This window comes from Camellia sinensis, chromosome 11 (genome assembly GCF_055761805.1).
Source record: "Camellia sinensis isolate YWXY chromosome 11, ASM5576180v1, whole genome shotgun sequence".
Lineage (NCBI taxonomy): Eukaryota > Viridiplantae > Streptophyta > Magnoliopsida > Ericales > Theaceae > Camellia > Camellia sinensis.
In genome coordinates, this window is record NC_138971.1 from 52,659,561 (window position 1) to 52,685,496 (window position 25,936).

The following is a 25,936-nucleotide window of genomic DNA, read 5'->3' on the forward strand; positions in this document are numbered from 1 at the left end:
CTCGAGCGGACCTCCAGAAAACTGAGCAACAAAGAATTGAAACCAAAGCCTAACCAACCTGTAACAACTCTGCCCAATACATCCTAAAACTCAATCAAGCGGAATTAAAGGACGACAACAAGATAGATACAACTACCAACTTCACGGAACTGAGTCCGGAATACAACAGAACAGTAAAGGGATAACCGGGATCGCTATAGCGGCAAAATTTTATTTGCAAAAACAATCTTTCAAAGAAACACCACCTAATTACAGAATCTAAAATACCTCAATCCAAGCGTGTTGTTGTTAGTTTCTCACCAAGCGATCCAAATGTCTCACCTCCAAAGTGATTCACATTGCACCCTCTTGCTTTCTTTCTTTTTTTTGGTGTATTTTCTACAAACTTTAAAAATTTTAATAGCCAATTTTTGTATCAAATACGTCTGATATATGCACAATACATGATAGAGTTTGCATGTAGGTGGGATCCATAAGGATCTCTATCTTTCAGTTTTGGGCATAAAATATAATATGTATCTTTTATTTTGAATTTGCAGGATACAACTTATCCAATTTTTCATTTAATTATCTTTTAAATAGATAATATAGAACTTCCACTAATTGCAATAATGTCCATCAACACGTTACAATTAAATCCCTAAAAGTAGAGAATTACAAGTGAGGCCCTTTCTTACAATTGGTCACAAACTTCCTTCCACCAAATTATATTCCACATGAGCTACTAGGTATGGACAAATTCATCACTATCAAAAAACCCTAGCTCATGTAGGCGAATTCTAAATTTTCCCTTCTTCTAATTGGATGCCATTTTTCAAAAATAGTACTTTTGTAATTATACATGTATAAAAATATTTTTATGAAAAATTATAGGCCGGTTTTCTTTTGGTCCTACATTAATAGGAAGAATTATTTGAATATATTTTCTCATTTTGAGAATGGTGGATTCCATGTTAAGCACCTATATAAATCAATCACCACTCACATAACCCAACATGTCCGTGTATAGCCTTTGATTTGGCATCACTGATTGACAATATCAAAATTAAATGAATAGTTAATTAATTTATACAAGCCTCTCATATCACCCAGTTCTTGAATTGTTAGGACAACACCCAGTTCTTGAATGAACTTGCGAATCCAAATAGCTTCCTTTGCAGCTTCACTTGTAGCCACATACTCTGATTCAATTGTAGAATCTGCAGTAGTATCTTGTTTGCAACTTCTCCAACTTATTGCTCCCTTTCCAAGAGTGAACACAAATCCAGAAGTGGATTTTCTATCATCGATATTAGATTGAAAATCTGAATCAATGAACCTTCAACAACCAAATTAAAACTACCAAGCACTAGAAAATAGTGTTTAGTCCTTTTCAAATATTTCAAAATGTGTTTCACTGCTGTCTAATGCTCTGGACCTGGATTGGATTGGTATCTATGCACAATGCTCACTATGTAACAAATGTCAGGCCTAGTACAAAACATTGCATACATGAGACTTACCACTGCCAAAGCATAAGGAATATTTCTCATTTTCTCTCTCTCCCCTTGTGTTTTTGGTGCCATTCCCTTAGAGAGACGAATTCCATGCCTAAAGGGTAGGAAGCCTTTCTTGGAATCTTGCATGCTAAATCTTGCCAAGACTTCGTTAATATAATCGACTTGTGAAAGACCAAGTAATCTTTTCTTTCGGTCTCTAAACAATTTGATCCCGAGTATATAACTAGCTTCACCAAGGTCTTTCGTTGCAAAGTGATTAGATAACCAAACTTTGACTGATGACATTATTCCTACATCATTCCCAATAAGTAGTATGTCATCAACATAGAGAACCCAAAATACTTTGGCACTCCCATTGACCTTCTTGTAAACACAAGGTTCATCCATATTTTGCAAAAAAACCAAACGATTTGATTGCCTCGTCAAAACAAATATACCAACTCCAAGATGCTTGCTTGAGGCCATAAATGGACCTCGTTAATTTGCACACTTTATTTTCTTCACCATGAGATGTAAAACCTTCTGGTTGGTGCATATAAATTTCTTCTTCAATATAGCCATTCAAGAATGTGGTTTTAACATCCATTTACCAAATTTCAAAATCATGGTGTGCAACAATTGACAAAAGAATCTTTACAGACTTTAGCATGGCTACTGGCGAAAAAGTTTATTCATAATCGATACCAGCTCTTTGGTTATACCCTTTCGCCGCTAGTCTTGCTTTGTAGGTCTCTACCTTTCCATTGGGTCCTAATCTTCTTTTATATACCCATTTGCAACCTATGGGTTTAATGCTGTCAGGTTTATCTACTAAGGTCCAAACCTTATTAGAATACATTGAATCCATTTCAGATTCCATGTCTTTTTGCGAATGCCCAACATCTTTGTCTTTAATTGCCTCTTCGTATGTAAATGAATCATCATCAGACAATCCTGATTCTATCTGATAAATCTCATTTAATAGCGATAACTTAACTGGAGATCTAATAATCCTTTTACTACGCTGAGGTTCTTGTGCAACAATTGGTTCAATGGGCTTACTTATTTTGTCCTTCACTTTGACTACTTGCCTCATCAATTGAAATGTCAGTTACTTCTTCAAGGACAATTCTTGTTCTATTTTCATTGAAAATGTAATCCTCTTTTCTGCTAACAATAATTTTTTGTCCTTTAGGATTATAAAAATAGTAACCAAATGCGGTCTTAGGATATCTAAGGAAAATGCATCTATCAGTTCTCAATTCCAGTTTATCAACATCTTGCTTTTTCACATGTGCTGGACAAACCCATATCCTAATATGCTTTAGGCTAGACTTTTTTCCCAATCCATAATTTATATAGAGTTTTAGGAATTGATTTAGTAGGAACTCCATTTAACAAATAAGTAGCAGTTTATAATGCAAATTCCCAAAAGGAAATTGGCAGTTCTAACATGCTCATCATTGAACAAACCATATCTAATAAGGTTCTATTTCTTTTTTCTGCCTCCCCATTATTTTGTGATGTGCCTGTGGGGATTAATTGAGATATGATACCATTCTATTTTAAATAATTTCAAAAATCATCTAAAAAGTATTCTCTCACATGATCTGATCAAAGAGCTTTGATGCTTTTTCCAAGTTACTTTTCTACTTCACTACGAAATTCATTGAACTTTTAAAAGATTTTAGACTTATGTTTCATTAGGTACAAATAACCATACCGAGAATATTCATCGGTGAATGTAATGAAATAGTAAAAACCACCTCTTGCCATGTGATTTATTGGACCACAAACATCTGTGTGTATTAATCCCAAAGCTTTTGTGGCTTTAATTCCTTTTCTTAGAAATGAAATTTTAGTCATTTTTCCTTGCAAGCAAGGCTCACAAATTGGATAAGACTCAACTTTCAAAAAATTTAAAGGTTCATCCTTGACTAATCTATTTAGACATTCTAAATTGAAATGACCAAGTTCAAGTGCCACATGTAAGTTCGAATTACATCCCTTTTTCTTTTAAGGGGTAACATAAGGGTGGATATATCATTCTCAACACAAATTAATAGAATTATCAATAAGACTAATAAAGTAAATACCATCTATTAAAATGCCAAAAACCACAAATTTATTATTGTGCTTAATAACAACTTTCAAAGAACAGGAGAAACAATATCCCAACGAAATTAACTTTGAAACAGAAATTAAATTTCTACGAACATTTGGCACAAATAGACAATCTTTTAAAACTAGAGTCCTATTAAATGATAATTCTAAATAAGAAGTTCCTATAGAAACTATAGCAACTGTTACACTTGTTCCCAACTTTATTAGCATCTCCCCCTTCCTTAAGCCTTCTGGTCTCCTTGACCCCTACAACACATTGCAAATATGTGAGGTCGCACCATAGTCTACACACCAAGCATTAGGAGGACCAATCAATAAATTGGTTTCAATAATAAACAAATTTAACATACCTTCTGAAGGTTTGTCCTTTTTCAACATTGCCAAATAATGACAGGCAATTTCTCTTCCAATGGCCAAGCTTTCCACAATAGAAACAATTTCCTTTGCTATTCTTTTTATCAATGCCCTTTATAAAAATACCATGTTTTCCAGAGAACTTAGAGCCAATAGATTTCTTATTAAAATTATTCTTGCCTTTAGGCTTGAATTTTCTTGGACCTTCCTTCTCACCCATCATTATAGTGGGTTGGCTCTTTAATAAGATCCTTTGTTGCTTGCAACATATTTAGCAGCTCTGATGGTGCAACGATCATCTTATTCATGTTGTAACTCAAAATAAATTGATTATAAGAATCTGGTAAAGATGAAAGGATCGCATCAATTTTAGTTTCACTTTCAATATCTACACCCAAAATTTCCAATATGTAAATGAAAGATATCATTTTCAGGGCATGTTCCCGTACTAGAGTACCTTCCACCATTTTGGTGGACATCAAACCTTTCATGGCAATTTGGCATGCATTTCTGCTCTGTTCTCCAAACATTTCTTTCAACCCTCATGCTGCTTTTGCAACACATTGGTCATTGAGGCAAATATGTAGCATTTTGCAACATCATCCGCCTCATGCCACTTACTAGCAGCCTCACGTTGTTCATCAGTGTAACGCCCCGAAAATTGAGCATGATATATCTATTTATGCAACAAAACTCACCTGATAGACAAACACATATATATATATATATAGCTAACTAATCCATACACCCATTTCCATTAAATCCCAAATGCCAAATACATGTTGTTCACATCTCAATGCCCCAGTTCTAATCCCAAACATGTATTTTACAACAAGTATGAAATGGAAGCCAAATAAATAATAAGTGCCCTACAGACTTACAAATTTATCCAAGAACATTCTTGGTTACACAAAATGGAGTTTCAACTCAACACAAATACAATCCTGGGCTTACATTCAACAAATAACAATAAAACAAAAATGAAGCCTCAGCTCCGAGTCCTCCTAAGTCAATGCCTTGGGCGGGCATAGCACTTCTACCTGAAATGGTTTTCCTTATAGGGTGAGCCACAGCCCAGTAGAGATATACTACACAACATATGAACAATGACAAAACTAAAGAGTATGATCATGCCATGCTCATGATAAAACAATTTATCTCTCTTTTTATAAAGCATGCAATGCTGAGATAGAACAGCAAATATAAAACCATTTCCATTTTAAATCATATCTGTTACATGAATATGACCCTGTGAATCTCTAGGTGAGTGTCTGCAAGTAGGCCCTAATGCACTACCACCGTCATTTTTACTAGTAAACTGGAAAGCTCGACACCTAATCGCGCAGTTCTACAACCCCTATCCAGATTCACCAAGTATTCATCTTTTCGCAAACAGATATATTTCTAAACATTTCTAAAAAACAGATACATTTCCAATGAAATGAATGTAATGCAACGTCCAATGCAACAAATGAGGAACGTCGTTCAATTTACCTAAGTCTCGTGCATTTGTACAACAATCATGGCTATCCTCCACCGATAGCCCAAAATAGATATTTCTAAACATATATTTAAACAATTAAATTCCAAAAATTCCGATAAATACAATCCATTACACATCTCATTAAATATGAACAACTACACTAGTTTTCATATCACAATCACGTCCGGTAACCTCTCAAGGTCCATTTCTAACCGTGTCGGTTTTATTTCAACAGATACATTAAGCAAAATAATACCGTTAATGCCCAAGAAAATATCATTTTCTTTCCAAACTCATTCTCCAAGTATTATTCAATTATGACATCCTATTTTGATCAAAAGCCCCAAAAGTTAAACATAATTCCTTTATTTTCTTTAAAAATGCTCTTTTGGTCGCAAATCGGTAAAAATTCCAAAACCGATCGAGTCGAAGTCCGTTTTCTTCAAATTTAAAACATAGCTCTTTCATAATCTTACAAACATATTCCAAGTTTACACTTTCGCAATTTGGGCATCAACTTTTTATTTTTCTCTAAATTCTCCTTTTAAGCAAATAAATCACAAATTTTTCAAAAATTCTAATTAAATTATATACAACTCTTAAGCTCCATATAATCAAGTAAAAGTACATGAAGAAATATAGGAAAAATCCCTACCTCAAGCTAGAAGAGGAAACAAGCAAAAATCCAAATTTTCGATTTTGCTGGATTTTGATCTCCACCGATGAAAATGTTTCTCACCAAACTCTTCTCTTTGGCTTCAAGAACAGGTTAAACAAATTAAATTAAGAACAGGTTAAACAAATTAAATTATATACTAGAGAGGTTCTAGCTCTCATGCCCAAATACACTAACGCACAAAAAGATGGAAGGTGAATGTGACCTAAGCTGCTGGGCTGTCTCCTAGATAGCCACTGAATAGAGTTCCTTTGTTGAACTAACAATACTTTCTAAATGTAAAAACAAGAATACTGATCAGGCTTACAAACTTTAACAGTTATCTCAAATTATTCGTAATGTGCCAATATATAGTCAAAACCAACAAACAAAGCTTGCTACAACATCAGGGACATATTACTTAAAATTAATAGGGGAGCTCACAAACTCAACTACATTGTTCCAAAGTATGTGACATGAATGGCACCACAAACGATCAAAAACTACAATGCTTTCATAAACCTGTATGCAAAGGCATGTGCTTAAGCACCTTGCTTATTAAACTTTAACTTAAAGAACCCTCCGCGTCATATAGTTACATTTAAAGAGTCATCCTTAGTCCAATGATCCTGTAAGCTTACAGAGCGCAGAGCGCAAACCTCTCAGTAGAATCAAGGCTGTGTGCAATATGAATTGTGATCATAAATTATTGTCATACTATGAAGCATGAATATGAAAACTTGATACCATAAAGATAAACGAGATGGAATATGTTGATACCACAAATTCAAAAGCAGATCTATTTTTGGAAACACAAAACAATTCATTTTATACACGGTAGGACAATAATCAACTTCCACAAGGTTTAGAAATGTAGTAGTTGTACATTGCTTTGTAATTATATGTTCAACTATATTTCTTAAAGAAAACATTAAATACACTATTCATGTATTTCCACAAATGAACTCAGATAGACAACAAAATCAATGCAATTCACCTCGACGAATGTGATTGGCAGCAGCATAAAAACAATAATTGGAGGTAGCACAAGCGGTTGATATTGAATAATTTGGTCCCATACAACCAAGCTCAATTGCAAGCAAGGCTGAGCCCATATTTGTTATAGCATAAGGTATGAAAAAGTGGAGTCATTTTCCTGTAACTTCCCTCTATCTTATCTCCTCATGATGTATCTATAGTGTGTATAGTTTATTTTCCTGTATACTCTTTACACCTTTTGAACCCCACTACAACACCTTTTTATTTTATCATTCACTCCCCCTCAATCTCTCTTATAAATAAATCATTCTCCACCATCAAAAATCATAAAATCTCCCACCACCGAAAACATCATGCTTATTCCACCCTCTCTTTGTTTTCTCCTTCCCCCAAAAATTCCCTGACTGTAACATCTTTTCTTTTTATTTTTTTATTTTTTACTTTTTTTTACTATTTTCTCAAATCATGGTCCGAGCACTTAAAACTAAAATTTTAAATTCTGCACCGACTATTTTTTTTTTTAAAAAAGTTTGGGTCATCACAATCAGTGGCATCCGCTCCAGGGAGCGCAGGTGGATCAGTGGTTAGAACAAGGTTCAATTTTTCAGCAATGAGGACAATTGTCAAATTTCTCTTCCAATCCACATAGTTTGGTAAACATGTGTCCGAAGAATATAAGTATTGCATTGTATATAAATCCGTAGGATGCAGGGTTTTTAATCTACTATGGTAATGCTCACTAGAATTATCATTCAAACAATCATAAATATTTTGTAACCCCACAAATAAAACACTTATATTTAAAACATTCATAGTGAGCATTGGGAAACCAATCCTACATGTACAAAAATTTCTTTTGAAATAAATGAACATACCATGAATGGGTGGATAGCTACTGCCCATCATAATATCATCTCATGTTATCATTTTTCTTTCTTTTAGGAAAATTAAATTTATTTATAACTCCCAATTTTTCTTTTAGCCTCCAAATCAACTCATATGACACCTTTTGATTACCAGATAATATTTGTCTAAGTGCAAACCATTGTTTAGATACATAGCATAAACATGTAAGATTATGCCTTCATTTTAACTGACACTCCCACTAGTCATACTTATACTTTTCACAAAATAAATAAAACAAACTAATTAATTAAAACCCAACCAACTCTTTTGGTATCAATTAAATCTCAATTAATTAGAATTTTTATTTACCAGCAATGGAGGGCCATAGATTTTATTTTCTTAAAATAATTGTATTTAACACTTAATCATCAAAATGGGATACCAATAACATTTATAACTAATTTATTCCCATAAATTAGCAAACTAATTTTTATGTTATCAATAAACTAACAAAAACAAAAAATAATCGCTACAGTGTCTTACAGAAACCAGCCGCCCCTTTTTTTTCGGCCCATCATAAAGTTCTGATTTGAACCTATAATCATGTCTACAACAAACTGATTTTTTTTTCAGTCCTTTTTTTTCTTCTTCTTCTTGCTTACTATTTCGGCCCCCTTTCATTTTTATTCATTTATATTTTTAATGAACGAATAATACAAGGAAAAAAATCAATTATATATTCACAAATTATATAATCGGCAATCACCCAAGACAATATCGAATATTTAATATTTTCATCAAAATGAAAAACAAAAATATAGACTCATGTAATCAAAGTAGTGTGGCTCTGATACCAATGAAAGTTTGCGAAACAAATTTATTTGAAAAAATAATCTTTCAAAGAAACATCACCTATTTACACAATCGAAAATACTTCAATCCAAGCGTGTTGTTGTTAGTATCTCACCAAGCGTCTTGCCTTTAAAGTGATTCACATTGCCCCCTCTTGCTTTTACTTTTGTATTTTTCTACAGACTTTAAAAATTCTGTTGGCTAATTTTTGTATCAAATACATCTGATATATACACAATTCATGATAACGTTTGCATGTAGGTTGGGTCCATAGGGATCTCTATCTTTCAGTTGTGGGGATAAAATAAAATATGTACATTTTCTTTTGAATTTGCAAGATACAACTAATCCAATTTTTCATTTAATTATCTTTTAAATAGATAATATAGAACTTGAGATTATTTCATTTTTACCGCTATACTTTTACACGATTTTAAATGACCCCCAGACTACTCTTATTTTCACGCGTACCCCCATACTATTTAAATTACTATCAATTTTGCCCCTGCCATCAGATTTGAAACGAAAAACGTTAAAAAAATTACATTTTAGCCCCAAATTTCAAAATAAAGATGCAAACTCACCATTTCCTACCAGCAAACCACCACCACCAACCACCACTTTAAGCCCTTCTATCTTCTTCCTCAAAACTCCTTTTTGCCTCATTTTTACGTCGTTGGATTCAACTCACGGTCTAGTTTTCATATCACGTATCACACGTCTCGTTCTTCCTCTTTTTGCATACTATCGGAGCTCCGAAAGTTGATAAAAAAAAATAAGACTTTTCTTCTCAAAGTTTTCGACTTTTCTTCGAGCCATCTTTCAGACTTCATATCTTTCTCGATTCTTAACGATTCTACTTCATTCTTTCGTCATTCTCCTCACCTCACTTCCTACTTCTCCCTACATTACCTCACTTTCTCACTTCTTCGTGTAATGGGCGGTTTCGGTATGCCGAAAGTTGTCCGAAAACTAATTTCGAAAATTTCAAAACATTCATCTTTTGTTTCTTTCTTCTCCATCTTCCTCATTCTTCTTCTTCTTCATTTATAAAATGATGTGAAACTTGGTTCTAGGTGGTAATGGAGCTGGTGATGGTGGTGGTGGCGGTCTAGCGATGGCAACGGCGCTCGCGATGATGGTGGTCATGGAGTTTGAAGGTAGTAGTAATGGAATCTGCTTGTAAAAGAGGGGGGTTTGGTGTTTGAAAGGTGGTGGTCGTGGTGGTGGTGGTGGTGATGCTGATGTGGTGGTAGTGAAGGTGGTTCGGGTGGTGATGAGAAGATAATACAAAACTAAAATAGGCATTGGCATTCCATTCCAATTTTCAACATACCAAACGTTCTCCAAATCTTATACAACCAGTGATTAAGTCCGAATGTGTTGCACCTCATGAAACTAGACCAAGAGACCTCAAGAAATTATCTATTATTAGAAAACCACATTCAACGCTATTAATCACTGAGCTACCCGTGTGGGTTAAATCTATGGAACATGTCATATTTTTTCTAATTTCAACTGAAAATTTATCACTATCTCTATTGTCAATAAATATATGAACAAGCCAATCATTTAAAATTAGAAAAATATATATATTAAAAAATATATATATATAACTATATATAGATGAGAGAGAAAATAGTTTTCTCAAAGCTTGAATACAAATACATGTCTTTAAATTACGTCACTTTTAAATCAATAATATCAATTTCATACAATATAATCACAACAAAAACTAGGTCCTCATTTGCGACAAATCTTTGTGATGACAAGTCTTCGATGGGTTGTACGTTGAAAGTCACGTTTGGTGTGTTTTGTTCAGGGTGGTGATGTTGGTAAAGTTGGTGGTTCGGGTGTTGATGTTAGAGAAGTTGATGAAGTTGGTGGTTCGGGTGGTCGGTTACCCCCTAGAACCATGCTCTACATTATGTTATAAGTGAAGAAGAAGAAGAAGAATGAGGAAGATGGAGGAGAAAGAAACAAAGGATGAATGTTTCGGAATTTTTGGAATTAGTTTTCAGACAACTTTCGGCATACTAAAATCGCCCATTACACAAAGAAGTGAGAAAGTGAGGTAGTGTAGGGCGAGGTAGGAAGTGAGGTGAAGAGAATGGTGAAAGAATGTAGTAGAATCGTCAAGAATCAAGAAAGATATGAAGTCCGAAAGATGGCTCGAAGAAAAGTCGAAAACGAGTAGAAAAGTCTTTTTTTTTTATCAACTTTCAGAGCTCCGATAGCATGCAAAAAGAGAAAGAACGAAACGGGTGAGATGTGATACAAAAACTAGACCGTGAGTTGAATCTAACGACATTAAAATGAGATGAAACGGAGTCATGACGAAGGAGATAGAAGGGCTTGAAGTGGTGGTTGGTGGTGGTAGAAAATGGTAGGTTTGCATCTTTATTTTGAAATTTGGGACTAAAATGTAATTTTTTTAACATTTTCCGATTCAAATCTGACGACAAGGGCAAAATTGATAGTAATTTAAATAGTATGGTGGTACGCGTGAAAATAATAGTCTGGGGGGTCATTGAAAATCGTGACAAAGTAAAGGGGTAAAAATGAAATAATCTCATAGAACTTCCACCAATTGCAATAGTGTCCATCAACACGTTACAATTAAACCCCAAAAAGTAGAGAATTACAAGTGAGGCCCTTTCTCACAATTGGTCACAAACTTCCTTCCACCAAACTATATTCCACATGAGCTATACTAGGTATAGACAAATTCATCACTATCAAAAAACCCTAGCTCATGTAGAGGAATTCTAAGGGTAGCGTTTGATAGAGTTTCTAAATATGATTTGAGAATATAGTTGTAATTTAAGTTTGTAAGTTTTGGAATTATGATTTGAGTGTGAAAAATTTAGAATTATGATTTGAGTGTGGAAAATTTGTTTGGTTGAGTTTTGGAAAGAGTTTTGAATTGAGTTTGAAATGAATGATGTGACATATGATATTTAATTAAAAAACTTACAACTCATAACCAAACACACAATCCAAAATCCTATTCAAAGCTCATAAAAAAAAATTAAAAAAAATTCTGAAATTTTTTTTACTTAAAATATAAAAATAAAAGGTGGAAAAAAAAAAAAAACCGTACACTGTTCCGGTCAACCGGCCAGACGTCAAAAGGTACGACCGGGTTAGCCAAATTTTCCTGCCCGACTATAACCAAACACCACGTGCAAACCAAGAGTTGGAATTACAATTCCAAAGCTCTTCCAAGTAGAGCCTAAATTTTCCCTTCTAATTGGACCCCAAAAGCATTTTTCAAAAATAGTACTTTTGCAATTATACATGTACAAAAATATTTTTATGAAAAAATTACAAGCCAGTTTTCTTTTGGTCCAAAGTTAATAGGAAGAATTACTTGAATATACTTTCTCACTTTGAGAATGGTGGATTTCACGTTAAGCACCTTTATAAATTAATTACCACTCATATTACCCAACATGTCGGTGTATAGCCTTTGATTCGTTGTCATCGATTAATAATATCAAACTTAAATGAATAGTTAATTAATTTATACAAGCCTCTCAGGTCAAAGGAAAATAAGTGCATCGTAATAAAACTACTTTTTAAACTGACAGTGATCATTCTATAAGTGTTCTCAAAACATGAACTTATTGTATAGCACCCTACCTATTTGCCTAAGGTCACTACCTCAAATGATGAAGTAATCATTCTATCATATAGAAGCAAATCAGGTGTAGACCATAATAATACGACGCCCAATCAACACCCATAGCTTATAACAATAATTGGGTCAACAAGGCGCTGAAAAATCGTAACTCCCAACTTTTGGTTCATTAACCATTAGTATGTTTTTCTGCAATGTTATCCAAGGGACCTTATGTTTATATCATATGTAACATTAAAAATAACATTACCCAGAATAATAATATACAAATCCAAAATAAAATGTCAAGCAATTTAATCAGTTAAATAATTTCATTCAAAGTCAAGGTGGGCATCACTGTGTTAGTGTAAGGGCTTTTGAAAGACTAGATAATGTTGATAATTTCTATGAGATGCATATGAATCCCAATATTTGGCCATAACCTAACATTGCTTCTCCAATAGTACCAGTGTTCAGAGTGCAAAATGATTTCCAATTTTTTGTGGCTGTAGAAAAATGTGGACAACCTCTGGAAATATTCTTGAGAAAACAAGTGAATAAAACGACATTCTGTGATGTCTTAAAATACAACGCTGTGAAAAAAAGAAGAGGCTTTCCTCAACCTCAAAAATGGAGTGCAAAAGACCGGTCTATTAGGATAAGGATTTCTCAAGTTTATAGCTATCATAAGGTCTCTAAATCTACTTCTGATAAAATTTGACTTATATTCTTTTCATAAAGTTTTAATTTTATTTTTGTATTAATATTTAGATATGTTATTTGGTGCAGTGATGTAATACAAGTAAACATTCACCTCCAAAATGCACCTTTTATGTGTATTTTAAATTTGCAGAGTGTCATGATTTATAGTATGACACAAAGTGAAGATGATGGTGCTATAGATCCTTTTATAAAAATTACTGAATTTAAAATACTTGGTAAGTTATGAAAATATATATAAAACTTCTTTTACATATTTTTATCAATATGTATATATATAAACATTAATATCTTTCTTGTAATAGATCATGCTACAAATGGCGAGAAGTAGCTAACACTACTAAATTTGATAAGGAATATCATTATATAATGCTCAACTACAAAATTTCGAAGGCTTGAAAATGGGAAAATCAACATCTCACGTCCCGATTTTGAAGGTTTTATGTTAATTTCCCTATTTCCAAGCCTTTGAAATTTTGTAGTTGAGCTTTACCATTGATATCCCTTATCAAATTCAGTAGTGTTAGCCACTCGTCATTTGAAGCATGATCTATTACAAAAAAAAATATTAATGTTTATATATATACATATTGATAAAAATATGTAAAAGAAATTGTATATATATTTTCATAACTTACCAAGTATTTTAAATTCAGTAATTTTTATAAAATGATCTATAGCACCATCATCTTCACTTTGTGTCATAATATAAATCATGACACTCTACAAATTTAAAATACACATAAAAGATGCATTTTGGAGGCGAATGTTTACTTGTATTACCTCCTTGCACCAAATAACATATCTAAATATTAGTACAAAAATAAAATAGAAACTTTATGGAAAAAAATATAAGCCAAATTTTAACACAAGTAGATTTAGAGACCTTATACAGGTCTTTTGCACTCCATTTTTGAGGTTGAGGAAAACCTCTTTTTTTTCACAGCATTATTTTAAGAAATCATAGAATGTCATTTTATTCACTCGATTTCTCAATAATATTTTCCGAAGCTGTCCAACCTTTTCTATAGCCACAAAAAATTGAAAATCATTTTGAACTATAAACACCGTTACTATTGGAGAAGCAATATTAGGGTGTGGCCAAATATTTGGGTTCATAAGCATCTCATGCAAATTATCAGCATCATCTAGTCTTTCAAAAGCCCTTACACTAACACACTCATATCCACCTTGACTTTGAATAAAATTATTTAACGTTGGATAAGGAAGACAACAATGTATCCAACGTCAAATGATTTCATTCAAAGTCAAGGTGGACATGAGTGTGTTAGTGTAAGGGCTTTTAAAAGACTAGATAATGCTGATAATTTTTATGAGATGCATATGAATCCCAATATTTGGCCGCAACCTAACATTGCTTCTCCAATAGTACCAGTGTTCAGAATGCAAAATGATTTCCAATTTTTTTGTAGCTGTAAAAAAAGTTGGACAACCTCTGAAAAATATTCTTCAGAAAACAAGTGAATAAAACGACATTCTGTGATGTCTTAAAATACAATGCTGTGAAAAAAAGAAGAGGTTTTCCTCAACCTCAAAAATGGAGTGCGAAAGACCGATATATTAGGATAAGGATTTCTCAAGCTTATAGCTATCATAAGGTCTCTAAAACTACTTGTGTTAAAATTTGGCTTATATTTTTTTCATAAAGTTACTATTTTATTTTTGTATTAATATTTAGATTTGTTATTTGGTACAGTGATGTAATACAAGTAAACAATCACATCCAAAATGCACCTTCTCTGTATATTTTAAATTTGCAGAGTGTCATAATTTATATTATGACACAAAGTGAAGATGATGGTGTTATAGATCCTTTTATAAAAATTACTGAATTTAAAATACTTGGTAAGTTATGAAAATGTATATAAAATTTCTTTTACATATTTTTATCAATATGTACATATAAAAATTAATATTTTTCTTGTAATAGATCATGCTACAAATGGCGAGAAGTGGCTAGCATTACTAAATTTGATAAAGGATATCAATGATAATGTTCAACTACAAAATTTCGAAGGCTTGGAAATGGGGAAATTAACATCGCACGTCCCAATTTTGAAGGTTCGATGTTAATTTCCCCATTTCCAAGTCTTTGAAATTTTGTAGTTGAGCATTTTCTTTGATATCCCTTATCAAATTCAGTAGTGCTAGCCACTCCTCGCCACTAGGAACATGATCTATTACAAAAAAAATATTAATGTTTATATGTACATATTGATAAAAATATGTAAAAAAAAATTTATATATATTTTTGTAACTTACCAAATATTTTAAATTCGGTAAATTTTATAAAAGGATCTATAGCACCATCATCTTCACTTTGTGTCATAATATAAATCATGACACTCTGTAAATTTAAAATACACATAAAAAGTGCATTTTGGAGGTGAATGTTTACTTGCATTACATCCCTGCACCAAATAACATATCTAAATATTAATACAAAAATAAAATAGAAACTTAATGAAAAAAATATAAGCGAAATTTTAACACAAGTAGATTTAGGCACAGCATTATTTTAAGAAATTACAGAATGTCATTTTATTCACTCGTTTTCTCAATAATATTTCCCGACGCTGTCCAACCTTTTCTACAGCCACAAAAAATTGAAAATCATTTTGCACTCTAAACACTGGTACTATTGGAGAAGCAATATTAGGATGCGGCCAAATATTGGGGTTCATAAGCATCTCATACAAATTATCAGCATCATCTAGTCTTTCAAAAGCCCTTACACTAGCACACTCATGTCCAACTTGGCTTTGAATGAAATCATTTAACGTTGGATAAGGAACAACAACAATGTATCCAACGTTAAATAATTTAATTCAAAGTCAAGGTGGACATGAGTGTGTTAGTGTAAGGGCTTTTGAAAGACTAGATGATGCTGATAATTTCTATGAGATGCTTATGAATCCCAATATTTGACCGCACCCCTACATTGCTTCTCCAATAGTACCAGTGTTCAGAGTGCAAAATGATTTCCAATTTTTTGTGGCTGTAGAAAAATGTGGACAACCTCTGGAAATATTCTTGAGAAAACAAGTGAATAAACGACATTCTGTGATGTCTTAAAATACAACGCTGTGAAAAAAAGAAGAGGCTTTCCTCAACCTCAAAAATGGAGTGCAAAAGACCAGTATATTAGGATAAGGATTTCTCAAGCTTATAGCTATCATAAGGTCTCTAAATCTGCTTCTGATAAAATTTGACTTATATTTTTTTCATAAAGCTTCAATTTTATTTTTGTATTAATATTTAGATATATTATTTGGTGCAGTGATGTAATACAAGTAAACATTCACCTCCAAAATGCACCTTTTATGTGTATTTTAAATTTGCAGAGTGTCATGATTTATATTATGACACAAAGTGAAGATGATGGTACTATAGATACTTTTATAAAAATTACTTAATTTAAAATACTTGGTAAGTTATGAAAATATATATAAAACTTGTTTTACATATTTTTATCAATATGTATATATATAAACATTAATATCTTTCTTGTAATAGATCATGCTACAAATGACGAGGAGTGGCTAGCACTACTGAATTTGATAGGGGATATCAATGAAAATGCTCAACTACAAAATTTCGAAGGCTTAGAAATGGAGAAATTAACATCTCACGTCCCAATTTTGAAAGTTTGATGTTAATTTCCCCATTTCCAAGCCTTCGAAATTTTGTAGTTCAGCATTATCATTGATATCCCTTATCAAATTCAGTAATGCTAGCCACTCCTCGCCATTTGGAGCATTATCTATTACAAGAAACATATTAATGTTTATATATATACATATTGATAAAAATATGTAAAAGAAATTTTATATATATTTTCGTAACTTACCAAGTATTTTAAATTCAGTAATTTTTATAAAATGATCTATAGCACAATCATCTTCACTTTGTGTCATAATATAAATCATGACACTCAGCAAATTTAAAATACACATAAAAGGTGCATTTTGGAGGTGAATGTTTACTTATATTACATCCCTGCACCAAATAACATATCTAAATATTAATACAAAACAAAATAGAAACTTTATGAAACAAATATAAACCAAATTTTAACACAAGTAGATTTAAAGACCTTATGATAGCTTTATAAGCCTGAGAAATCTTTATCCTGCTGTACCGGTCTTTTGCACTCCATTTTTTAGTTGAGGAAAAACTCTTCTTTTTTTCACAGCATTATTTTAAGAAATCACAAAATGTCATTTTATTCACTTGTTTTCTCAAGAATATTTCCAGAGGCTGTCCAACCTTTTTTACAGCCACAAAAAATTGAAAATCATTTTGCACTATAAACACTGGTACTATTGCAGAAACAATATTAGGGTGCGGCCAAATATTGGGGTTCATAAGCATCTCATACAAATTATCAGCATCATCTAGTCTTTCAAAAGCCCTTACACTAACACACTCATGTCCACCTTGAATTTGAATGAAATCATTTAACGTTAGATAAGGAAGAACAACAATGTATCTAACGTTAAATGATTTCATTCAAAGTCAAAGTGGACATGAGTGTGTTAGTGTAAAAGCTTTTGAAAAACTAGATGATGCTGATAAGTTTCTATGAAATGCTTATGAATCCCAAATATTTGGCTGCACCCTAACATTGCTTCTCCAATAGTACCAGTGTTCAGAGTGCAAAATGATTTTCAATTTTTTGTAGCTGTAGAAAAGGTTGGACAACCTCTGGAAATATTCTTGAGAAAATGAGTGAATAAAATGACATTCTGTGATGTCTCTGTGAAAAAAGAAAAAAAAAAAAGAGGTTTTCCTCATCCTCAAAAATTGAGTGCAAAAGACCGGTATATTAGGATAAGGATTTCTCAAGCTTATAGCTATCATAAGGTCTCTAAATCTACTTGTGTTAAAATTTGACTTATATTTTTTTCATAAAGTTTTTATTTTATTTTTGTATTAATATTTAGATATGTTATTTGATGTAGTGATGTGATACAAGTAAACATTCACCTCCAAAATGCATCTTTTATGTGTATTTTAAATTTGCACAGTGTCATGATTTATATTATGACACAAAGTGAAGATGATGGTACTATAGATCTTTTTAAAAAAATTGCTGAATTTAAAATATTTAGTAAGTTACGAAAATATATATAATTTTGTATATTACTATTCTGGGTAATGTTATATTTAATGTTACATATAATGTAAACATAAAGTCCCTTGGACAACCTTGCAGAAAAAAATACTAATGGTTAATGAACCTAAAGTTGGGAGCACCGATTTTTTCGGTGCCTTGTTGACCAATTAATGTTATAGGCTATGGGTGTTGATTGGGCGTCGCATTACTATGGCCTACACCTGATTTGTTGCTCTATGATAGAATGATTTATTTCATCAGTTGCGGTAGTGACCTTAGGCAAATAGGTAGGTGCTATGTAATAAGTACATGTTTTGAGAACACCTATAGAATGATCACTGTTAGTTTAAAAGGTAGTTTTATTACAATGCACTTATTTTCCTTTGACTTGAGAGGCTTGTATAAATTAATTAACTATTCATTTAACTTTGATATTGTTAATCGATGACACCGAATCAAGGGCTATACATCGACATGTTGGGTAATGTGAGTGGTAATTGGTTTTATATAGGTGCTTAACATGGAATCCACCATTCTCAAAGTGCGACAGTATATTCAAGTAATTCTTCCTATTAACCTTGGACCAAAAGAAAACCGACTGGTAATTTTCTCATAAAAATATTTTTATACATGTATAATTACAAAAGTACTATTTTTGAAAAATACTTTTGGGATCCAATTAGAAGGGAAAATTTGGAATTTGCCTACATGAGCTAGGATTTTTTGATAGTGATAAATTTGTTCATACCTAGTAGCTCATGTGGAATATAGTTTGGTGGAAGGAAGTTTGTGACCAATCGTAAAAAAAGTTTCACTTGTAATTCTCTACTTTTAGGAGTTTAATTGTAACGTGTTGATGGACACTATTGCAATTAGTGGAAGTTCTATATTATCTATTTAAAAGATAATTAAATAAAAAATTGGATAAATTGTATCTTGCAAATTCAAAATAAAATATACATATTTTAATTTATCCCCACAACTGAAAGATAGAGATCCTTATGGATCCTACCTACATACAAACTCTATCATGTATTATGTATATATCAGACGTATTTGATACAAAAATTAGCCATCAAAATTTTTAAAATCTATAGAAAAATACACACCAAAGTAAAAGCATGAAGGTGTAAGGTGATTCACTTTAAAGTCAAGACACTTGGATTGCTCGGTGAGATACTAACAACAACACGTTTGGATTGACTCAAGATAATTTCAGACCTATGAAGAGAAAATAATTAATAAATTTTAAAGGGAAAATAATCAATAAAACTTATTTTATTCCCTTTGATAAGACTCTAGTAATCTTAGGAATAAAATGCGATTCATTGATTATTTTCCCTTTAATTTGACAGGACTCAATAGTAATCTTAGGAATAAAATAAGATTTTTTGAAATAAGTTTATCCAGGATCGACTCGAGATAATTTCAAACCTATGAAGCACAGGTACAGGTATGAGTACTGGTATTAGTACGACACGGGTACATTGACATGGTAAAATTTATAATAATAATAATAATAAAAATAAAAAAAAAGAAGAAGGTACTGGTATAACTTAATACATTTGTAAAGAAAATATTTGTTTCTAATTTGGAATAATATAAAAATTGATTAAATAGTTTAATTTGTTAAATCCAACATACAATTGACATTTAATGTCAAAAGTACCAAGTACAAGATAAATCAAAATTAAATATCATTATATTAAATAACTTACAAACCATAACTTAATTTTAAAACCATGCTAAGCACAAAACTAAAATTGAAAAAGAAGTCCAATACAAAGAATTTTATCTTTGTAGTAGAAGAAAATATTGTTTCAACTCAAGTATGGCACGACTTGGGTATATACTAGATATGTCTAGGTACACCAAAAATTAAGAAGGATAAATTTGAATACATGTTTTGTGTACCTAGTACGTATGCTGAAATACCATACGTCGGTAAGTACCCGGTACGGGTACAATATGTTCGTCGAATTATTCATGCTTCATAGTCTGAAGATAATTCTACATGAGAATTTTTATATTTTTTATTATTTTCCTTACAAATGATATATTATTTAAAATTTAATTTTTTCATTATTGAGATAAAAAAATATTTATTAAATATTTAAATTTAATTTTTTTATATTTGTGGGTTAACATGATTTTTAAGGTATAGTTTGGGGGGGGAGGGGGGGGTAAAATAAAATTCGAAATGAATTTTGGTGCCACGTTAGCACATTTCATCCAATTGTAGACAAAATGTGACGGCAGGGGCCAAATTGATCAAAATCTCGAAAGTTCGGGTATAAAATTGATATTAATCGACGTCTGGGGGTAAAATTGAAAAATGTGTGAAAGTTTGAGGGCAAAATGATATTTCCTCAATAGGTTACCCTACCAGACAAAATAGAAGAAGTGCTTGGGGGGGTAATGGAAGCTATGCAGCAATGCTATGATAAATTGCAAGATCAAAAGAGGAAGTTAGGCATGATGACAAGGAAGGAACCACAGAGTATGTCTAAGAATTTTGTGGTAAGAGAGGCAAGTAATTCTAAGTAAGGTCGTAGAAAGAGTAGGTCTGCCCCAATATGTTCAACGTGTTTCAAGCCTCATAGGGGGTTGTGTCATTGGCTTACTGGAGCATGTTTTAGATGTGGGGAAATAGAGCATCAAGTGAAGAATTGTCCGAAGACTTAAGGATATCTCAAGTTATTCAATCACTTTAAAGGTTAGTACTTAATAAAGAGATCAATGGTTAGTACTTATGAAGAGATCAATGGGAACATGTTAAGTATATGCAAGAAGTCTTAAGTTAGAAATTGAATATATATGTCTTTATTTGTATTTGTCTTATTCGATTTTTGATAAATTCAGGATCCATTTACTTGGCCATTTGAAACGTGATCCGAAATTGCTAGAATTGGTACTATATGACTAAGATTTAAACCAATGAAACTAAGCCTATTTAATGTTAGAATGAGAACAATTTAATTTATTAAGACCACATTGTCAACATTTTGACCTCTCAAAAAGGAAGACATGGTATTTTTCGTATATGAATGATTATCAGATGCAGAATGATAATTGAGGCTTTTGTTTTTGTTTATGTTTTGTCAAGTATATTAAGTCTGATTATCTCATGTACTTTTGTGGACATGTTTGTGTAAGATAAGAGTTATACACCACTTTGGTAGAATTACACCCGTATCACACCCTTTTTGAAATGTGGAAATCTCAATTGACTAAATACAAAACAGAAGTTTAGCCTCAAGACTAATTTAATAATAGTTTTATTGTCATTTGATAATTGAAAAGAGTTATGTACGTATAAGAATTTGAATATCGATTTGCTCAATTAGAAACGATAATGTGGATTATTTAAGAATGACATCAACAACTAAAAGGAGGGAAGGTTGATGATGAAAGTATGAATTAGTTTCAACAATCATTTGGTATAAGAAAGATTGTCAAAATAGTAAATTCTGATTTAACAAAAGTATACTAGCTCGTAAAATTGTAATTAGGACAAAGGAATCAGACATTGTGAAAGATTTGAAATTGAAAGCAAAGATCCAACCAAAGACTAAGAAAGAAAAATTAAAGGAGAGAGTTTGAGATGTAAGGCGAAGATCAAGGTCAAGACCCAAAAAGAATAGTAGGAAATAATTATATTAGAGTGCGCAACGGAAACAAAAAGAACAGTACCATAAATCAATTTCGAGGATGAAATTTTAAAATGAAGGAAGAATCAGAAGATCACCAAGGTTGACTGGTTCAAGTCGCGTTAGTGGAGCTTCTATAAAGCAACAACAAAGTCAGGTAATCCTAGATGAATGGTTTTAGAGTTTTAGAATAACAGCAAAAGGGCCCCATACTCTTATTTCTTCACCCTTATTCAATTCTATCTCTTTCTCCTTGCAAATAAAATATTATTTATTTTCTTATTTTGAATTGCTAGTGGATTACTTCAATTTGATGTCAAAATCTTTCCTAGCAACTTGTGAGCCCGTCCAAGAATTTAGAATAACAAAAAAGGGCCCCATACTCACATATACGACATAATTGTTACCTTCGTCTACCTCATGATCATATATCGGCATTGGTAACACCAAAATTTAAAAAAACTTCACTAAGACTCGCCTCGATACTCGCCTCGCCCCAAGGCTAAGGTAAAAACGCATCAAGGCTTTGATTTTAGGCTATACTCCCTAAAAGCTTGCGCATGACAGTCTAAGGCATGCGCTGTAGGTGCACCTTGTGCATAAGCATATGAGTCGTATGCATATGAAGAGGCTGCCTTAGGCTCTTATTAAACTTAGTCTAGAAGATGGTTTAAATATAAAAAACAAAAAATAAGAAAGAATCCTTCTTGCAACTATGTTCTATAGAAAAAATTAAGTAAATGACCAATCAAGAAAAAACACAAAGTTAATGTTCAAGTGAGAGGCTCAATTACTGAAGTTAAGAATATCAATTTCACTTTCAAAGAAAGCAAGTTTCATTCTTTGCACTGAAATATTCAACGCATTAAGGAAAAAAGTATTTACAGCTTCATATTTAATTTTTACTATTTTAAAATATTTAATTTATTTACTAAATATTATCATTTAAAATTTGAAACTCCTACACCTCAATGCCTTAAAACTTACGCCTCACCTCATGAGTGGTAAAATGCCTCAAGTTATGCATTCATCTCTAAAAACTTTAGGTAACACTACTCTACAAGATCAAGGACATAAGGGAGATCACTTTAAATTTAATGATGTGAAGATTATCATGATAATATGACAATCTTTATCAAACCTTCAGTTGCAAAATTCAAACAGACAACTTCTCCAACAAGAGGCAATTAATGCAACTTGGTATGACAAGCATTCAACCTAGAATAGATTAAACTTCATGTGAACTGAAAGAAGACAACATAGCCTTTAAACTTGATGCTTAGCACCTAAGATTGCTGAAAGCATTTTATTTATGAAAGTTCCTAGTGTCAAATGTATCTATATTTTGTATTGTTGTACTTCAAGTAAATGGGGATCCTAATTTATCAACATAATTAATAGGAAAAGTTCTAAGAAGTTCCTGGTTACTTTCTCAGCCGCAGAAAAGCTATGAATAGGCCTCACCAAAACAAAATAAGATCAATCCCCAATAAATAAATTCAAGTTGAAAGAATCAAAAGGGATTTTTCACTTGGCCTATTATTCAAGACATATACTAAAATTCTAAAACTTAAGCATTAACAAATTGGAGGGTATAAGCTGTTCTACTGAAAAAAGCAACATGTACATAAACAACTTTGTATATTTTCCAAACCTCCCATACCTCAAGATGCTGAGCAGCTTCACCAGTCAAAGCAACAGTGGCTGTAGCCAGTCCAATCAATCCTCCCTTAAAATAAATAGAAATCAAGATTCAAAATAAATACCAAAACCATGGAAATTCAAATATACACACCCTTGAAAGGCATGTACCATATACACCCTTAGATATGCCATTTTTGTGTTAAAAGTTATTCATTGTGACATTATTTTAGTTATAACTCGTAAGTTCTTTGGTAATGACATACTTTTTTAAGATAGGACTCAGAAAGTATCTTGCATATGCTACACACCCTTTCAGGGGTGGCTACCATAGTGTTTCCCCAAAACCATAGAACACCACTATATATATACGGTAAAACCCTAGTTTTCAAACCTGGCTACTTACTTTCCGGCGATTCACCTGTGCCGAGTACGTGAACTCATTGGCCAACAAATTTATCACGGCCGTAATCTTATCATGCTCTCCCGCCGCCGCTAGCTGCTTCACGATTCCTTCAATCTGCACAATCATCAAACATTCATTCACCCAAAATCAAACCACCAAAAACCTTAGAACGATGATCAACTCAAAAATTGAGACACAAAAGAGATAGAAAATTCTAGTGAGTGCAAAAAGAGTACTTCAAGAGCAGCATTCTTCCGCTTCTCGTAGAGTCTGTCGGAGAGGTTTCGGAGAACGACGGGAGGAATCACAGAGAGCGCGTCGGCCATAGAATCAAAAACCCTAGAATCGTTTCAATCGATTGAAAATAGAAATCAAAGTTGTCGTCGTTTTCTGATCTTCTCTTGCTGTAATCGGAACATCTCTAACGAACACATATAGATTGTAGCGCTAGAGACGAGTTCGAGATTTGGCTTGAGAATCAACAACAGATCTGAAATAGAATTGGCAAGTGAATGGAATGAACTTACAAATTTTCCCGGAAAATTTCCTTCTAATTTTCTTTCCGAGAAAATTTCGTTGTTCGCACTCGCCGTGGCTGTGTTTTTAGCGGTTAAACGCCTCGGCCAGCGTGCGTTTTTAATGTTTGGAGCCACAGACAGACACAGAAATTGCTGAGAGTTGTGGGGGTCTATTTATACAGCAGGTCTCAAGGCACATCGCTTAATTAAGAGCTGTTATTAGTACTTATTAAAAAAAATTGGATCCCTAATATCCTTGGATTCTAACCTTAAATTTTAAATTTTAATAATATTTTATTTGACACCTCACTTATTATCAAATTTATTTATATTCATAATATTTTCACAATCAAACATATACTTACCTAATTTTTTATACCTCTCCTTCCCTGACCGTCGGTCTACTGTATTCATCTTCTCCACACCAATTGAATCCATTTTGCTGCTGAAGTGCTTGGGACATTACTTTACCCTCTCTTTTTTTTTTTTCCTGACAAGTGCTTCAACACTTTCGAATCAAGTGTTGCTGCAATTTTTCGGAAATTCAACACTTTTGAATCATAACCACACAAAGGTGCGATTTATTTCTTTTTTCTTACAAGTGCTGTAAACTTTTTCATCTACCATCAAAGGTATAATTTACTTCTCTTTTCTCTTCAATTAATCATAACCACACAAACAAAAAACCCTTTACCAACCAAAACCACAACCACACAAAACCCTAATTTTGGGAGAATATTATAATGTAATGGATGGCCTGATTCCACATAAAATTCAATTTTTTTTGAGAATAGAGGTCTGAATATTATAATCTAATGGATGGCTTGAATATTATAATGTAATAGAAGTCTACATACCAACTAGAAATAAAATTTAAAAAATAAATAAATATTAGAACCCTTTGTCTTTTAGAAAAATATGTTTGGTTGATCCTTTGTCTTGGAGTGTTGGGTATTTTGATTGTGTTTTCTTTGTGCATAAAGAAAACAAAATTTGTTTGCCTGATCCTTTGTCTTGGAGTGTTGGGACCAGTTGTTTTTAAGTGTGAAGTTTTTATGTCTGTACTACACATATAGTATAAAATTGTCCCTTTTCTGTTGCTGTAAGGCATTGCCATTGCCATTGCCATTGCCATTGGTTTTGTCCCTTTTATGTCTGTACTGTACATATAGTATAAAACTTATATCTGAATTTTCTGCACACAAAAAAAAAAAAAAAAAAAGGAAAAGAGGAGGCAAACAAGGCAACAACCAGCCATATTATTTAATTCACATTTTTAGCTTCTTTTCCATGTATTTTCATACATCAACTTATAGCCACATAATCATACAACACTTGTACTAGTAGCTTCTACATGAACTAACTCTAATTAGCACAATACACATCATAAACCTAACAAGAGGTAGGTGGGCTGTTTGAAAACAGTGCTAATTTTAGCACATTATATC

General features: G+C 32.4%; 1 protein-coding gene across 8 annotated transcripts; it reads right to left on the reverse strand.

Moving 5' to 3' along the window:
- Positions 1-3,580: 3,580 nt before the first annotated feature.
- LOC114312090 (protein VAC14 homolog) lies at positions 3,581-24,688 on the reverse strand. 8 transcript variants are annotated; one of them, XR_014343899.1, is made up of 7 exons: positions 24,207-24,684; positions 23,971-24,084; positions 23,587-23,652; positions 6,321-6,387; positions 6,095-6,195; positions 3,953-4,296; positions 3,581-3,848 (listed from the first exon to the last, which is right to left on the reverse strand). XR_014343899.1 is itself a non-coding variant. In XM_082893898.1 (7 exons), the coding sequence occupies exons 2-6, from the start codon at positions 24,294-24,296 to the stop codon at positions 6,101-6,103; spliced, it is 432 nt and encodes a 143-aa protein (XP_082750024.1). In that variant the 5' UTR covers positions 24,297-24,309; positions 24,498-24,634; the 3' UTR covers positions 4,685-4,996; positions 6,095-6,100. The 8 variants fall into 8 exon arrangements, 2 of the variants coding, with proteins under 2 accessions (XP_082750024.1, XP_082750025.1); XR_014343904.1 differs by lacking the exon at positions 6,321-6,387 and having other exon boundaries at positions 24,207-24,309; positions 24,498-24,634; XM_082893898.1 differs by lacking the exons at positions 3,581-3,848; positions 3,953-4,296 and adding an exon at positions 4,685-4,996 and having other exon boundaries at positions 24,207-24,309; positions 24,498-24,634.
- Positions 24,689-25,936: the final 1,248 nt, after the last annotated feature.